At 33.2% G+C, this 18828-nt stretch overlaps 1 protein-coding gene across 1 annotated transcript in view; it reads right to left on the bottom strand.

The window, feature by feature from the left end:
* The window catches only part of DNAH7 (dynein axonemal heavy chain 7), a 111185-nt gene that overhangs the window by 22126 nt on the left and 70231 nt on the right, over positions 1 to 18828 (bottom strand). The window contains exons 42-51 of the mRNA XM_032189956.1: positions 17844 to 18174; positions 15761 to 16107; positions 13259 to 13439; positions 11762 to 11947; positions 9516 to 9679; positions 7683 to 7837; positions 6592 to 6782; positions 3951 to 4084; positions 2904 to 3239; positions 897 to 1023 (exon numbers count right to left, since the gene is read on the bottom strand). Coding sequence (XP_032045847.1) covers positions 897 to 1023; positions 2904 to 3239; positions 3951 to 4084; positions 6592 to 6782; positions 7683 to 7837; positions 9516 to 9679; positions 11762 to 11947; positions 13259 to 13439; positions 15761 to 16107; positions 17844 to 18174 — 2152 coding nt within the window. The remainder of the gene's footprint in view (positions 1 to 896; positions 1024 to 2903; positions 3240 to 3950; positions 4085 to 6591; positions 6783 to 7682; positions 7838 to 9515; positions 9680 to 11761; positions 11948 to 13258; positions 13440 to 15760; positions 16108 to 17843; positions 18175 to 18828) is intronic.

Genomic DNA, 18828 nt, shown 5'->3' with positions numbered 1-18828 from the left:
CTAGATTTTTAGACAAAGTTATATTTGTTAGATGCATTTTTTTTAATTCCCAACATGTTGAATGAATAAAAAAATATATTTCTGGGAACCATATATCTTGAAACATTTTCCTACAATTCAAGCCTAAACATGAAAAACTGCTATCAGCCTATTACATGTCCCACTCCTTTCTCAATATTCCTTTATCTCAAAATCTCTTTGGCTTAAATTTGTAAATCCAGGTTCCTGTATCTATGACTATTACTGTCAGCTCTTTAAAGTATTCACTTCTATGTATTCCCCAACGCAAAAAGTTTGAAGTGTTTAAAATCTTAAATGAAGGTGAAAGAAACAACCCCAAGCGCCTGTAAGTACCATTTTGCAGAAAACGTGGATAAAATGGGTGTATTTCACTTACAAAATATTTCTTTAGTAGGATTTTTTATGAAGAATTACTAGAAATTAATAGAATTCATTTGATATAAGTGTTTGATTTTCAGGAATACTTTGTAAAAATTAAACACATTTAGCACCCTAAGTGAAAAACATGAGTAGTTTATTAAATCAATGGTTACAGTTCATTTTTCTGTGCTGTTAGAATACTTATAACACGTTATAGCAAAATTTTGGAAACTGTTGACTGTTAGAATAACATAGGCTAGGCTTAGGTTTAAGTCATGGTTTAGAAAAACTATTATCACCTAGTTCGGATTTGCCAGACCTGTTTGTTACATATTTATTTTATTCTAGAGATTATTTTTCAATGCTTATAATTATTAAAATCAAACACCTCAATTATGGATTAAATATTATAGATAAAATTATTTTTCTATTTTATCTTCTAAATTCCTATTACTGATAGTTTGTATATGCAGTTTTATATATATCATACCAAGCTGCAAATTATTTTTAGTTACCAATTTTTCGTATTTCAGAAGATTCACAGTTAGACAAAAAGAGAAGAGCAGCTTGTCCTTTTCAAACAGTGAGCGACAGACATTGACGTAAAGTGAGTAAGTAAAGTGATCCTTGAGAGTCTTCAACCTAGAGATATCAGGAAAAGAACAATCTTTCATTAATATCACTAAAGCCTGTGTGTTCTGGAAACCTATTACAAACAAACTGGATTTCCTTTGGTGCAATAAACTCTCTGGTCAATTACCCCCAAAAGAATCTTTAAATATGTGTTCCAAGTTATGAGCAAAATAACATAAAAATTATTTAAGTGGAATTACAATTTAGTACTATGTGTTTTGTTTTGTTTTGTTTTTTAGAGGAAATGAGAGGTCCCCTTTGAGAGGGGTACAAAACAACAGTGATCTTATGATTCTTTATGAACATAAATACCGATGCCGAAATTAAACCAGCCTATTTTAATAGTCATTTGAAGTATGTTTCCCATTCTACAGACTATTTACCTTAATACACTAATACAAATATATTAAAAAGTTGTGATTTATTGTCAATAATTTTCCTCAAAAAAACAAGCAAGGAGACCATCTAAAGCCTCCCTGGAGGCTGATTTTACAAAAGCTTAAGTACCTTTGAATACCTAATCAAAATAATGAAAAACCAATACAGGTGATTAGAAATGCAGATACTGAATTTGCACAATTATTTCAAAAACTTCTTTCAAAGTAATAACAAAGATGTGGAGGGGTGCTATGGCTTTTTTCCAACTATCTAGATCACTGGTCCTTTGGCAGGTAGTTATTCTGAGGGTATTCTTCCACTTCAGACATGGTGATCCAGACATGGTGATCATATGAAAACCTAAATGTGATCTATTACAATTGGAAAGTGGAAAGATCTGAAAGTAGATCAAGGATGAGAGCAAGCTATGTTGTATGATCCAACCCAGAACATTCTATGATCTGTCTCCTTTCTAGTCTCATGTTATTAATTGTATAATAATTATCAATTATTAATTTGTGGGGAATTTTCTGTGCCTTCGCCACTTTATTCTTCACCAGGCATAATTATTAAAATGAGCTTACACCAGTTGTACCCTAAGAATGTATGCTGTCAATTAGGTTCAGTCTTGTATCTTTATATTTCTGCTAACAAAGTTTTTGTTTCAAGAAAGTATAAAAACATTTTTTATTACTTTAATTTAGGCTTTTAGTTTTTTTTTTTTTTTTTTTTTTTGCCATAAAGGAATCATATTTAAAAATTAAAGAGCTAGGCTTATAGAACACAGACTTATACTTAGAAGTATATCTTGAATATAGTTTCAAGTATGACATGGAAATGTTAAGTTCTGACTTAAATGTTTATCTTTGATTTTAAAAACAAAAAAAAAGTTATGCTAGTCTTAGATTGCCCAAACCTTGACCAAATTCTAATAGAAAAATAACCTTTATAACCAGTATGCCATTAAAATAAACACATTGATCTACACTCTAAGCACTATCTCACCAGGTACTACAACTTGTATTTAAACGAAGCATGGACAGTAAGTAATTCAGAAATTGACAATTTCAATTGACAATTGACAATTCAGAAATTGACATTTGTAATCTTAACTAAATAATCTTTCCATAACCTTTCCTTATAATTTCCATATAAATTCTCTCTTACCAGTTGCATGAAAAAGTTTGTCTGTTTCTTGAAGACATACATAGTTAATACATGAAATAAAATATAAAATCAAAGCAAGTGGACCATATTTATCTGGTACTTTGCAATTTCACACATGACTTGTACCAATTACCAAATAGAAATAGTGGAATATGTTGCACTTGTATTATATCATACCATTTTATTTCTATGAATAAATTATCTTCCAGAAAAATATCTGACATGTACAAAAAATATTTTAAAATGCAATGCCTGACACAACACACTTTGGAGAAATGATGGTAACATTTCTGGAGTAACAGTGAATATATCACCAATTACAAATGGCAAATTATTACTCTCACCTTGTTTGTAAAACTTCTGATTTCTCTGAATTATCTATAGACATGATGAAAAGGTTAATAAACCACAGGAGAGAATACTGGTACATAGGCTCAATGTTGGCTAGATCAGCAATAGAAAAAAACAAGATTGATGAATGGATAGCAACAGGACGATAGCCCATACGAGTAGCATCAATCTTCTTTTCTGTTTCTTCAGCCACCGCTTGCTTTTCAGAAATCTCATTAGCCAGAGCTTTGGAAGAAGACAATACATTAATAGCAGTTTCATCTTCCAAAATATTTCCTTCTGAAGCTGAAAGAACTTCTAAAATCTTGTCTTCTATTTCTTTTAGTTGCCTAAAATAATATACAAAATTTTTCAAAATTACAAAATTAGTCGTTTTTCTGCTAGTTTCCATAAAAGATAATGTGTAGATCCTATTTTTGCTAGGTATATTATATAATAAAACTTTTTTGTGTCATTAAACATTACCTTACATTTCTGAAACATTAAGCTAATTTCAGGCTAAAAACTGACAGTATTATTGCAAATGGAAAGGGAGAAAGTGCCACAATACGTTGAATGCTGCACACTTCATGCTTTGACCTAGGGGAAAAGATGCCTTTTGCATGTACAATCACTGTAAATGTAGCACACAATGAAAAAAAAAGTCTATAAAATATCCATTAATATCTAATCAAAATTTGCGAGGACAGCAAGTAATATGTCAACAACTTCATGGAAGGAACATATTAAAATGGAGGACAGGATCAGGAATTACATTTTGCAATTACACAACCCCCTGTTAAGCTCTTTAACATTTTATTATAATCCCAGAAACAGTAAGCCATATCAGTGAAAGAAAGCCAAAACCAGTAGGAATATGAGTAAGAAGACCATGCATCCTAATCAGCCTTTAAAAAAAAAGAAATAAAAAATATAAAAAAAAAAATAGTCTTGAATTTCCTGTTAAAACTGATAAAGTATATGAAGTGTATTTTCTATGCTTTACATTTTCTTACACTAAGACCTGCTCCTGTGTCTAGCAAGGGAAGTTATCTCAATACCTTTTATTCTCAGCTCCTTGAAGGATGAGAGCTTGTTTTTCTTCTTCAAGATCTGGCCTTTCTCTTGCAACTACAATCCCAAGAAGTTGATCCTGCAGTCCTTCTGAAGTTATCATGAAATTCAATAATGTTACCTGTTAAAAGAGAGATGTTTTGAAGGAGAGCCACATGCAATTCAAAAGCTTATTCATTTTAATTATTCATGTAATATTCTTAACCAAAATTTGAAAGTAAATTAATGGAAGATGACGGTTTAAGGTGAAGTTGGCTTTCCAACACAAAGATTAGCCCAGAAAGCTATACATTCTTGTTGCAGCCTTCTCATGGTTAGAATTCCTTTCTGTTCCTCAAAATTACATGTAATTCAGTGCTTCAAGTGACTGGTCCATATGCATGGTGAACAATTGTACAGATAAGAAGGATCTTCCCATTTTATACCTGTATGCATTAAATAGTTTTCACTGGAGACATTTTTATGAATGGAAGGTTTAACTTAATGTACAGATTTTGTAAATAAATTTGCTGCTGTTTTCAAAAATCATTCAACCTCAACATCCCACTGTAAATGGGCTGCTGACACCATATTTTATGAAAATACAGATGAAATATGACTGTGTTTAGAAACATCTTACTTAAAATCTTTGCTGTTTTCATAAAGTATCTGGAAACATACAGGCTGGAATTCTACTTCAAGCTAGTAGTGCCTGTGCAACATAAATTTTCTCCCTTTAATGGCTCTGTTCACATGCAATTTGTGTTGTTGTTATTACCAAGGGCATTTGTATCCTAGAAATAGCATAACATAATTTTCTGTTTTTCATGGGAAAATGTGACAAATATATATAATTTAAAAGAATTCCTATGCTGTGCCATATTTATAACCAATCCAGCAAAAGCCATATCCTTTGGTTGAAGTGGTAGAAAAGCATAGTGTTGCACATGTGAAAGGTGAAGAATACAATGCCAGCAGGAGGCTAGAAAATAGTTGATGCACACAGTGCAAAACTGTGCTCTGAAACATTGTCTGGTTCAGATACCTGAAACTCTGAGTTTTAAGCTCAAATTGCTGTTAGGATCTGCATTCCTCCTTAGTTCCCAAGCCACAGAATTATATATATTTTATTTTTTTTATGGATGTAAATAAGAACTCAGCTTCCCCTGAGCAGTGCTGAAAATTATCTTTTTTAGAGTTTTTTTTATTTTTTTTTTTACTTGTGCTATTTCTGATTAATAATCTTAGAAACAGAGGAAAACTACTCAGTGTCCAATCATTGCAAATAGACATACGTTTTATAAATACATGTAAATATATTTTGTGTGTCTTCGAATGCTTCACTATATAAGACACATCAAAATTCAATACAATCTTTTTCTATGAAATATGATAACCATATCAATAACCAGATTCTCTAACTAGCTCCTGAGTAATCTTTAGGACAAGTACATTAATGTGTGCCGCAATTAGCAACAATAATTATATATTAGCAAATTAGCAGCAATAATTAGATAGTATTTTTTTGCCTACTTCTCCGTGTACATAAGCCACCTTAGCTGGCTAGCTCAGCAGCATGTGTAGCTAGGAGTATACCCTGCAATGTCACAACCTGCTACTTGTTACAGCAATTAACACCTGGCTGAGTAGAACAAACTAAAGTCTGTATTGACTGTTGATTGGTAACTAGGAGATTTTAGTTCTGTTAAATAAAAAACTTTTCTTAGGAAATAATCTTCATACACATTTTAAATGCATATGTACTCTGAGTAAATCTTTTACATTTTCATATTTCATTTTTTTTTCTGAACCTGCAGCTAATTAACTTCTTTGATAAAAGATCAATGTATAGGTGATGTTTATTTAAGTGAACAAAGTTATCCCCTTTTATTATTTTTCATGCGTTTTTCCTGCATCAGTATTCCTTCATGGTTGAAACTTAACTTACTCTTCCATTTTGCTGAATATTACATTAGTTTACAAAGTTTTGATTTCAAGATTCTGTGTTTCACTAGCCTATGTTTTACCAAAGTGTAAATTTTCAGTATTTTTCTATAAACAATTTTGTAAAAGCAATGGTGAATAAAAAGTGGAATACATCTCCCTAGCAACTTCTAGAAGAATAAACCACCAACTTCATTCTTTCATGTAGGAAACAACTTCTTTTTCCCCTAATGGAAAAATAAAAATGGCTATTGTTATCAAATATACAAATCTGGAAATACATTTTCTATCTTTTATAAAAAAGGTAGAGTGCCAAAATTTGCTCAGACTCTTGTACCTAACTCTACTTCAAATAAAAATCTTGAATATGAAAGTCTAAATTAGAATTAGCATGTGAGGTGACTACTGTATTAAGTCCCTGTAAAAATTTTTTTACAATAAAGGTGACTAAACAGAATCAGAAGATACAAACTGGTAAAAGTGTATTATCACAGTATTAAAGAATGACAGAATTGAATGGTGAAATATTAGGTATAAGAAATGTCAACACTTCCAAGATGATACTAGGCTTCCAGCAGTGTCAAAAAGAGCAGTGTTGGCAGGTGAGTAGGAATCAACTAATGCCAGAAACTCTTCCTTGATTGTAGCTAAGGAATCATTTTAAAATTAAAACACAGTTTGAACATTTGTTTTCAAAATTCTTACCTTAACAGATACTTCAGGAAGATAATGTGGATTTCTCAGCTTAGTTGTAATATAAAAGCGGAATTCGGGTGCATACTCAATAGTGGAGTCTCCAAGGCAAATGCATATAGTTCCTGACTGCTTAAATGTCTGTTTGAGCAAAAGTGGCTCTAGGATAGGATCCAGTTCTTCTCCGATATTCTCCAGTAGCACTTCAACATAACACAAAAGTTAGTAGGGCTATCTTGGCATATATATATATAAATATATTTACAATACATACATATAATGTGTCTGTAGCATGCAAACAATAAAAACATTAATCAAATAATGTCTACAGATTAAGTTATGTTTCTTAGCATATTCAGCTAATTAAACAATGAAGCAGAGACCCGTACCTTTAATTTGTTTATTTTCTTAATTATTAGTGTATCAAATTTACAAGCAAGCAACTAAAATGTTACCAGTATTACTGCTGCCAGTGGATTAGAACAGTTTAAGGCTATATTTTTAAAAAGGGACCTAACAACAAATTAAATGCCATGTTGCATAGAAGTCATTTTAGGTACTTAAGTCTGCTTCTATTTTCACTGTAAACCTATGAGAATCTCTAAATCAAGAGAGAGGAATAATTGGCAATAAACAATCCATTTCTTTATTTGTAGTCCAGTTATCCATTAAAATATAGCTGCAGATAGAGCCATGTATTTCATTAATTTATTTACATTTGAGGGTAAAAGAGTAAAATAACTGCAGTAAAATTACTATGCAGAATATAGGAATCATTAAATGATCATAGTCTAGCAATCTAGTAAGTTATACTCTTGAAAAGCCAAATAAAAACATCATTACTTTTTAGAAATCAAATGATTTTAATATAAAAATAAAGACGTGACAAGTTTAATAGAGCAATTAAGATACCAGTTAAACTGAGGATTAGAATTATATTGTGCTGAGAAGTAGCTTTGAACCTGGAGTGAGGACATCAACTATTATAGCACTAACTGGATCAAAAAGAGAAATGATTGACACTCACCAGAGTTCCATTTTTAGTTAATTGTGCCCTCTCCAGGTTCTTTTGCAATTTACACTTTCATTACTTAATAACTTACCAGGACTACCAAATTGAATGCAGTTTTCCAGTGTTGTAACAAATTGAGGGTCGCTGAGTTTGATTATATGCAAGCTATTGGCTTTTTCCATATTCTTTATCCATTTATTTGCTTGACCCTGAGGATCTATCATCAGAGGCCATCTTCTTGCATTACTAAAGGGAAAAATACAAACTTTCAAAACTGAAATAGAAGCTATTCAAATGTTTACCTCAAAGTAGATATTTTAGGCAATTTATTGACTGTTTTCATTACAACAAAAGCACGTAAGTATAAAATTGTAGTAGGCACATACTTTATTTACAAAAAATAATATCATAGAATATCCTGAGTTGGAAGGGACCCATAAGGATCATCGAGTCCAATATCCCCAATTTTTATTTATTGTTATAAAAGGCTTGAGATACATTTTATATGGTTCTTGGGGCCCTAAAATAAAAGCTAGGCATAAACATGTAATTACAGGCATAATATGTATTTTCAATTTCAGGTAAATATCATATTTCAAAATTAAGAGCTATAATTATTTAGTTTTAAAGTGCTAATCATCTTTCCATTATTTCAAAGAGAATTTTGATTAAAGCTTTATAAAAGTGAAGTGATGAGATGTACTGTGGAAGTGCTGAATTCATTAATGTTTGTCAACTGCTTAGCCTGAGTGATTGAATTATTAATACAGTAACTGCTTACAAAAGTTACATACTACATTCATTATCCCAGCACATATCTGCTAACTTCAGGAAGTTTTGCTTCCAGACATACAATCAATCCTAACTTTAAAGTCAAGTGAAAATGTGTTGAGGTTCTTTAGCTAGTGTATTACTTCCGTTTTACAATGTTTTGTTTTTCACTTAGGCACCTGCCTAGTTGACAGCCATTAAAACCTGGTTTTTATTCTTTATACAGAAGACAGTAGCTGAAAGTCAGTAGCATTGTATTGGCAAGCATACTGGACAGAACTGAGAGGTTCTTTTTTTTAACAGTCATAATGCAAGCTTAGATGTTAAGATCTTGTACCACTTGTCAAAACAAACTGGAAAATTCTTTATAGAATATGTAGTTGTACCTATAGAATCTCCAGTACAATCTGACAGAAAAAGTACGTGACCCTCATAGAAAGATTAGCAGAATAATCTTTAGTAGCTCTGCAGAAATGCTTCTTGGTAGCAACTGATACTAGCACGTTTCTTTTAAATTAGAAGAGCTGTAGTTTTTGAAGGATGATACTTCCATAACTACTGGCTATACTACAAGAAAAGTATTGAAAATTCTATTCCTTCACTTCTTGCATTTCTCATGACTTTAAAATACAGCCAAGCTGCAGAATACAATATTTACTGCTTTGTATTTCTCCTGTGAAAGCTTCCTCTTACTCCAGCATAAAGATTTGATCAACTACTAACATGTATTGTCATAAATGCTTATATATTTACTTGAAGGTTATTTTTTTCCCCTGTCTTGAGTGAAGAATTTTAGGATGTCTTAAACTGAAAAGTAATCAATTTAGCGTGCAGCATGTTTGTAGGAAAAAAAAAAAAAAAAAAAAAAAAAAAAGTGGTTTCATAATAGCAATCAATAAAAAGGAGGAGAATGAAAAGGTGTTATTACTCTTTCATATAAATGGAAACATTCCTGACATTTTTATTTTTATAATTTTGGTTGTTAAGCCAGCTATACAGTTTAAACAAGCTCTGCAGAAAAAAAAAAAAAAAAAAAAAGCAACAAAGAAATATAAAAATACCTATCTACCCAGGTAGTTAAATAAAAAGCATGTTATATGAAGGTATTTAATAACAAGTATTCATTGTAAGAATTTAATTACTTTTTACTCACGAGATAATGATGCCATTATCGATAGAAAACGTGTCAGAGGGTAATCCAGCAATATTCCAAGCTCTGATTTGCACCGGTTCTCCCAAGATATTTGTTAAGGAAAAATCATCAGAACAAGGAATGTCTTTTGCTTTACAAAATAATGCCCATTCTTTAGTCTGCTTCTACATAAGAAGAAAGCAAACATTAACTAAAGCTCTGTCTATTCACAAATTTTTCAAAACTATAAAAATATGTATTTTTCAACACATTTTCTGTACTAATTGCTACATACAAGATCGCTGTATCTTCAGATGTAAAGAAGATCATAATTCTATCTAAGGTGCCTAAAAATGTCTCTAAAAATGCCTTTGCATATGATTTCTATATATAAAATAGAAGTTTATTTGGTCAGAACCTTAGTATGCTTTTATTTCCACCTCAGTAGTCTTCCATACTATAGAATGCATGTAGAACAAATGCACATATTCTAATGGAAAAACAAACAAAAAAAAAAACAACAATTCATTACTCAACCCTCGGGACATACATAATAAGCACTTTTCAAGACTCAGCTAACTTGACAATTTAATAACACAACGATTTACCATTTAGTGTTGCTTTTCAATGTTGTATCATATAACTCAATACAGTTGTGTAAATTATAAATTTGTATTGTGCATAATAAAAACGAAGACAGGCACCTTTAAATATGTAAACTAAAAAGCATATTCTACTAGAAAGAATGCTTCTAACAAAACACATTTTATAGAAGTCTGTTCACATGACAGGCACAATCTTATATATGATTACATCTTATATGTGTAAGGTCAAAGAAATATGCTATAGTATTTTAAACTATAAACTAGCTGTTGAAGCCCCAAGCAACAAAAAACAGACATGCTAAAGGAAATGGTCTAACGAGCTAGAGACATTCACAGAGATGGTGAATAAAGGATTTATCAATTTGCACAAAAAAGGTTGATATTCCAAAAGATATCATAACTTTTTACTTGTGAAAACTAGAGGGATAAAAAGAATAAGAGCAGGCAAAATGAACTGCACAAAAGTGCATCCAACAATTCTTGAGAGCTACCTTATTTATGTGAGTCTGCACAATCGTAAGAGTAAGAATTAGCAACCAGGAATCCATACCTGCTATTTCACAGAAAGAAAAAACGAAAACAAACAAACAAAAAACCTACACAGTCAGAGGAAATTAAATTATACTAAGCTTTTCATATGAAACCTATATGTATTCATTTTTAGTGAATAAGCATGTATATGTCTCTACATATCTTTTATGAATATCATCTACATTTTTATCTAGCCTTGCCAGCAACAGAGTTCAGAACCATTTCAGATATTTCACCAGAAATAATCCTACCTACCCAGACACAAAGTGAGAGTTACTTAGAATTCAGGTTATAAGCATAAAAGAGAACACTAAAAATTACATAATTGGGAACTATAAATGCTGCTATTTATTTACACTATAAATAATCATACCATAAACTCTCATTCTAGAAATATTTAAAAGAGTAATATCAAAATATTTATGTTGTGAAGAAAGCAATAGTTTGAAAAGCAGAAGTAAGGATTATATCTATATTTATGTTCAAATAAGATGCATGGATTTTTTTTCTCTCAGTTTTTAGCAACCTAGGACAATCTGGATCTGATTTTCAACAGAGAGAGGCATTAATTTCTCCAGCTAAGTTCATTGTAAGTTTTGGTGTTCAGAAAACAAAAAAAAAAGTCAAGCTAACTTTGACATCCAAAAATTGAGATACCTAAAATCAACTGTCATGTTAAAATTTTGTAGTATTCAGAATGTTTGTTTATTTCACTGGGAGTTACAAGCACATATCTGCTATATTACTGAGCTATCGTATCTTTTGTCTCTTTTTATAGAGAATTGCTCCACGTTCAGAACTTGCTTGTGTTGCTGCTGAAGCAGGAGATGATTCTGTCTTCCTCAAATTAAGGAGAATTTAGCCATTGATTGGAATAGGACTAAGCAGAGCCATGAGGAATAAAGTTACTTGCAATTGTTTTAAAGAAGAGAAGCAATCAAAAGACTATCCTTTACATAGCATTAAGTACATTACAGTACTTATAAACAAAACTCAAAATCATATGATACAGTTTCAGTTCTTATAAATTCTATTAAAATATAATTAAAAATATAAACTTTATAGTAGAATAAAAATGAATTAAATTTAGATTCTTATAAAACACACAGACAAAATTACTGTGCATATTACTTGTCTGTAGCTGGATGTAAAGGCTCCTAGGTAAGCTACAATTCCTGATGAAATAAGTATATCCCCAGTCAAATTGGTGTACTTCCTTGCCAGCTCCAAAGCTGTCTCATTCCACCGAGTTTTCTCACCCCCAAGGCCTCCAATCAATTGTTCTGCTCGCTTTAGTTTTTTGCAGCATAAATCAACCTTAGGAAAAAAAAAAAAAAAAAGTTGATTATATTACATGATCACTTTAAAGATATTTTACAAACATCAAAAGCATTCAAAGGCTATTTTTCTGTGCAGGTATTTTCTACATAATTTCATGGAATAGAAAGAAAACTTTTTATTACAATGGAATTGTTTAAAGAGCAAAAACAATCTCAGTACCAACACAGTAAATTCCATAAAATTTCAGTTAATTTTTCACCTAAACTAGGAAATAAAATAGTATAAAACATATAATTCGTAATAGCTCTGCATGTGATCTGGAAAATATTAAGTCAAGGAAATGATTGACATGTCACAAGAGAAAAAAAAAAAAAACACCTCAGAGATCACTGTTTCTTTCATGAAAGTAGGCATGTTCTTTCCTGTGGAAAAAAACCAACATCCTTATGACTATATAATCTGTGTTTCTTTTGTAGATTTTCAACTATGCCATCCTTCCAAGTTTGTTTAGAATCTAACAAAAACATTATTTAAATATCATTTAAGAGGAATTTAATCCAGCTCTGTTAGAGTTCTTTACTATGTGGTAGAGACACATTTCAGCTGTAGGACAGGAGTAAAATGTTGCCAACTCTTGTTGCTGTTAAACTCTCTCTCTTTTCTGGCAACCACAGCAGCCAATTTACACCATGCTAACAAACTGCTCAGGTAGCTTAGTCCTCCCTTCTTCCAAACACTATCATATCAGGATACAGAAGAAACACACAAAGAGCTGAGTTTAACTACAAACAAGAATTAAGGCTCCATTTCAAATTCTGATACTATTCTTGTAACAAAACCTCATGGTGTTGTACTGTAAATCTTAGAAATAAATAAAAATGACCATCTTCAAAACACTGCCTATCTCTGCACACATAGTGGCTATTTAGCAGTCAGGAGCAGAGTTTACCATGAACGTTCTCAAAATTGTTTTGACACAGGAGGTGTAAATAAGCTTTCAAAACTTTAAATATGCTGACTTACAATTTAATAAAGAATCAAATTTTTAGTACAATCATAAAAAATTTACCACCTCACAGGAAAGCAGAGATGAGTGAGGATGCAGAAGAGGGGTATCACTAAATTCATAATATCTACATTTTTCATTATTTTAAAGCATTTATTCTTCATACTTTGCCTATTTGTAACTTCAAGACCATTATAATGAAATAAAAAACCAGTAATCTAGGAATAGGATTTGTTCAACATATTGGCAGTTAAAAGGATAAATTAATTTGAGAGAGAAAAATTTTTAAATACCTTTTCCAAAAAACAACAGAACAACAGTTCATCTTTTGCATCATATACCTGATTTTCCAAGTCAACCTTCTCCTGTTTCTTGGATTCTAGGGCCCGTTGGAGTACAGCCAATTTATCTTGAACTTCCTTCAGGTCTGCTTGTTTCTTTCTTAGGCCATCCATAGCAATCTTTAATTTTCCTTCAGCTTCATTCAACTTTAGTTTTTTTGGTGCAACATTTTTTGTCACTCTAAATAAGGCCAAAAAATAAATTAAACATCTGAAAGATACACTGTCAATCCAGGGTTAGCGTTAAAAGAATGAGCATATGAAAGATGAAGGGAAATAACTATTCAGTAGCTCACGCAACATTGTTTTAATTATTTGATGATATCTGAACACAACTGGCATTCATCACTTTTTTCTGTGCTGATACTTTCTGGCTTAAGCAGTTTCTGCAAAATTTTCTGTAATAACAGCTAATGCTTTAAAGTGAAAAAGGTTATCCTTCCAAGTTGTGTTCCCATTTGATTACAATTTAGAATCCATTATAGATTTGTGCCATTAGAAACACACACGGTTTCCCATAGGATCCTACTGGATAAAATGTCCACCATACAGCTAAATAAAAACATCATACGATGGGTGAGCAATTGGCTAACGGGCAGGGCCCAAAGGGTTATGGTAAATAGGGCTGTGTCAGGCTGGCGGGCGGTCACCAGTGGGGTCCCTCAAGGCTCCATTTTAGGGCCGGTACTTTTCAATATTTTTATAAACGATCTGGATGTAGGAATAGAAGGTATTTTGAGCAAGTTTGCTGATGACACCAAACTTGGAGGAGTTGTGGACTCGAATGAGGGTGGAAAGGCCTTGCAGAGGGATCTGGATAGGTTGGAGAGCTGGGCGATCACCAACCGCATGAAGTTCAATAAGAGCAAGTGCCGGGTCCTGCACCTGGGACGGGGAAACCCTGGCTGCATGTACAGACTGGGCGATGAGACGCTGGAGAGCAGCCTAGAAGAGAGGGATCTGGGGGTCGTGGTAGACAGCAAGTTGAATATGAGCCAGCAGTGTGCCCTGGCAGCCAGGAGGGCCAACCGTGTCCTGGGGTGCATCAAGCACGGCATCGCTAGTAGGTCAAGGGAGGTGATTGTCCCGCTCTACTCTGCGCTGGTGCGGCCTCACCTCGAGTACTGTGTGCAGTTCTGGGCACCACAGGATAAAAAGGACATGAAACTGTTGGAAAGTGTCCAGAGGAGGGCTACGAAGATGGTGAAAGGCCTGGAGGGGAAGACGTATGAAGAATGGCTGAGGTCACTGGGCCTGTTCAGCCTGGAGAAGAGGAGGCTAAGGGGAGACCTCATCACAGTCTACAACTTCCTCGTAAGGGGGTGTCAAGAGGCAGGAGACCTTTTCTCCATTAACACCAGTGACAGGACCCACAGGAATGGGGTTAAGCTGAGGCAGGGGAAATTTAGGCTGGACGTCAGGAGGGGGTTCTTCACAGAGAGGGTGGTTGCACACTGGAACAGGCTCCCCAGGGAAGTGGTCACTGCACCGAGCCTGTCTGAATTTAAGAAGAGATTGGACTGTGCACTTAGTCACAGGGTCTGAACTTTTGGGTAGACCTGTGCGGTGTCAAGAGTTGGACTTGATGATCCTTAAGGGTCCCTTCCAACTCAGGATATTCTATGATTCTATGATTCTATATTAAGTTACACACACACTGTACACAAAAGAGAGAGAGAAAAGAAAAAAAAAAAAAAAAGCTTTTCATATCCAACTATCTATTTTCCAGTTTTGAGGACTTTGAGGATTTCAATCTTTTCCACTGATGCTTTCATGAGGAAAATACTGGAAGCATCATACTAATCGAAAACATACTATCTTTCCAAAAGAAAAAGAAAAAGGGAAACGAGAAAACATGCTAGAATGTCCTAGATCAACTGAAACAGTATTAGTGTACTATAATACTCAATTTGGAAAACAGGCGCAGCAGAGTTGAGATTAAAGCAATCAGCATTATGACAAGTGACTATTAAGCAGGTCTAATACTTACACCAATTTTAGTTTAACACACTCTGGTCAGATCTGCCATTATCTGCATGTACTACATACCATGATTCAAATTTCAAATTACAAGTTGGCCTTAGTCATCCCAATACTGATTTACTGTTAAATGGGGGTTCCTAATGTTTCAAATTAGGAAACATCATCAAAAATAAGCACACTTTTTTCAATGCATCAAGTACAATGTGTAACCAAAAATATTCTTCAGGCTTGATATTACTCTCAGAAGTTTCCAAAGACATTTCAATAATGCCTCTGTCACTATGCAGCTTTCTAAAAGGTTAACTTTATTTGCTAACTGAACATATTGCTCCCATGCCTTCTCAGAAAAGTCTAGAACTGAAAATCAGGCTCTACACCTTAACATTGGTATCTGACATGAGTGAATGTTTATTTGCTCAAATTTCCCACTGGTAAGAATTAATTTCAGATCTCTTTTGGTATTAAAATAAACTGATATTTTTAATCAAATTTATTTTAACTATTTTTATACATACTTACGTATCATAAAACTCCATGGCTATGACCCATTTGCACAGACCCTCTGCTGCTGTGGAAGCATTTCGAATCTTGTCTGGTACAAACTCAGGATTTGTAAGATACTGTTTTCTTATGATAGCCATGTAAGCTGGGGGAATGTTATCCTTGTCATATTCATGAAGAGACTGAAGAAATCTTATGTCACCCAGAAGTCTCTTAGCTGGACCCCAGAAATCCTCAATTTTTCTTCCAGAACCTGCTGGATCTGGAATCCTATCTGCCTTTATTCCCTTAAGGATGCATATAGCTTCCATTACAAGCTTGACGCCAGCAGGAGGACTCTTCATGGACTTAACTACTGTAATATCCTTAAAAACAGGCAAATAAACAAACAAAAAGAAAGAAACAAAAGTACAACCTTTAGTAGTTTATAGATATATATAATTTTCTTTTAGAAATATGTTTATTTCATTTTTTACTACTCTACTTCTTTCTTTAAGGTGTTATTCAGGTTAAACATTGACATTTAAACAAAAAGACATGAAACCTAGTCAACAATCAGTGTAGAGGAGAAAAAAATACATCTCATCTGTAACTCATTTTTAGTTGTACAGTTTCTGCACCTAAGTCAATAGCGGGCATTTGCACTTCAGTCATAAATTCAGATACTCCAACTCTACACTTCAGTTCAGGCTCTAATATGATACTTTCAAACTTAAAGAATCACTTCAGCAGTGTATTAGTAAATTTAAGATAGCATAAGTTAAAAATTGCGTTCAGCACAGAACTAAACATCTATACACTCCAAGTATAGAAATAAATCGATTCTGGTCAGTTATTAAATTTCCAGAGTGAAATGAATGAGGGAAGAAACAACTGAAAGAAAGAAAAACACTGGGAAACAATTTTTCCTTTTTTTGGTGATGCAGCTTCTCTCTTCATTCACCAGTAATGAAAAGAAAACAGGATATGAATAAGCAAAGTTTTAAATGCAAATATAGAAAATAATATAAAAGAATTAAACAATTCTACACACAGTGCACAACCAATTAAACAGAAGGTTAGTAAACTAACTAGTTTATGGGCACAATCTGCAACCTATTTCCTGCTCTGCTTATCATGAGAGGAGTGTAGGGTGAATCAAAGAGTTTTGTCTAAGTACTGTAAGCTTTCCTACACACACTTTTTTGGTATGTGTGTCCATTTTCATCATGATATTTAATTACGTTTTAAGGAAAACCTCCCTTTTCTTTCCACTGGAAGTTCCTACTGCATTTTTTCTTTTGTATTATAATATTCCTTTCTTTGATGATACACTAGGCATTCACAGCAGCTAAGAAAATAATTACTAAATTGGCCTTCAAAGACTTGTTCTTGTTTTGTTATTCACAAGTATAATTGCCTTGAAGTGACTAAGTCATGTACTATTTTCACAAACCATGCTAATGATCTGATAATGGCCTAATCTAAAACTTTTGATACCAAAAAATAACTGTATGTAACAAAATAACTGGTTTCCAGCCAGGATTTCCTTGAAATTATTTGAAAATTCTCATTTTAACAACAATAGCTGAAGTACACATAGTCCACCCTCATTTTTACAATCTGGGAAACTTCTTTTCATCCTGCCATGGTCAAAATATTATTTAGGCAAGGAAGACTATAAAACCTGAAGTGTCTTCCTCCAGTGTCATACTCTTAAGAAGAGTATGTGTTCTTAACGCAGGGAGACACAGAATTACAACTTTGATTTCTAGACTCTGAAAGACTGGCTATAGAAATAATAGACGGGCTGGCGGGTTCTGAATAAGAAAATGAAAAGTATAGTTTTTGTAACTTCTCTATTGTTAACTCAGAATATTTTTTATAACTATGAATTTTGAAATACTTAGAATATTTGATCCTAAAGCTCATAAAAATATAGCCTTACAGCTTTTTGGCTAGAAAAAAAATAATAAAATAAAAATGAAAGGTTTCAAGAAGTTTAGAAATTATAAAAGTTTGTGTTCATTGGAATCATGTAAAATATGAAAAGACATATAAATTCGTGCTTTTGTTTCTCTGAATACCACTCTAGTGCATAAATACATACTGTTAGAAATACCTGTGCAGTTAGAGTGTCAAGGGCAGCCAGAGCAGCTTCTAAACAAGGCATGGCTTGAGCTAAGTCAGCATTGCAATCATCTTTGATGGCTTTGGCAGCCATAGCTTGTTCATTTGCTACCGCTTCATCAGCTTTCACAATTTTTTCAGTTTTGGCTACTTCAAGGGACTCTTTTTGAATAACTACCATCATCTCATCAACTTGCTTGCTAGCTTCCCGTAACTGAGGTTGCAGAGCTTCCAGCTCAGACTGCATTAAGGCTACCTGGGATGCAGCAGAGTTCAGTTTCTCCAAGCCAACTTCATATCTTCTTTTCATTTCCATCACCTTACTGAAAGAAACACACCACTATATTATGAAGATATTTTATCAGTACTTGATCACTTCATTCACTGGAACCCATTCCCCAGATTTCTCACTACTCGGAATAAGCAAATTCTCTGCCATGCTTGTTCAATTTGCTGAACAAACAGTAAACATAGCAGGGGTTACTTGAGACCTGTTCACCTGTTCTACCATGCCTACTCAGAAGTCGGGACACAGATAAATACATTGTCACATAAAGATAAATAAGTGATTATTAAGCTCTTGCCATTTTGTTGGCAGGAGCTAAAAAAAATCAAGATGACACAGTAGTTAACAGACAAGAAAAGGAGTAGGAGGAAATTATTAGTTGAGGTGAGGTTGGAACAGTATTAGTATAATTGAGAAAAATCATTTTAGCAACAGGATGTGAATGGCTCTGAGGACAGCCAACTGTTAAGAAATTCCAAAGACATTAGGTCATTATATTCAAGATTATATTCCTTTATTCCTGGAATTTCTTGCTGCACAAAGTGCTTCACACAGCCCTGCTGGTCAAATTAAGCACTTGTCCTAATTGTCATGGCAGTGTCCTACCGGTGGGAATAAAATGAAAGAAAAGGAACTTCATCTTAGCATCCATGAGAGTAGAACAGATGTGCATATGCATATGGAGGTCCTT

This window comes from Aythya fuligula, chromosome 6 (genome assembly GCF_009819795.1).
Source record: "Aythya fuligula isolate bAytFul2 chromosome 6, bAytFul2.pri, whole genome shotgun sequence".
In the NCBI taxonomy this organism is placed as follows: Eukaryota; Metazoa; Chordata; class Aves; order Anseriformes; family Anatidae; genus Aythya; species Aythya fuligula.
The sequence above is the reverse complement of the archived record's forward strand: the minus strand, read 5'-3'. Positions and strand labels throughout refer to the sequence as shown.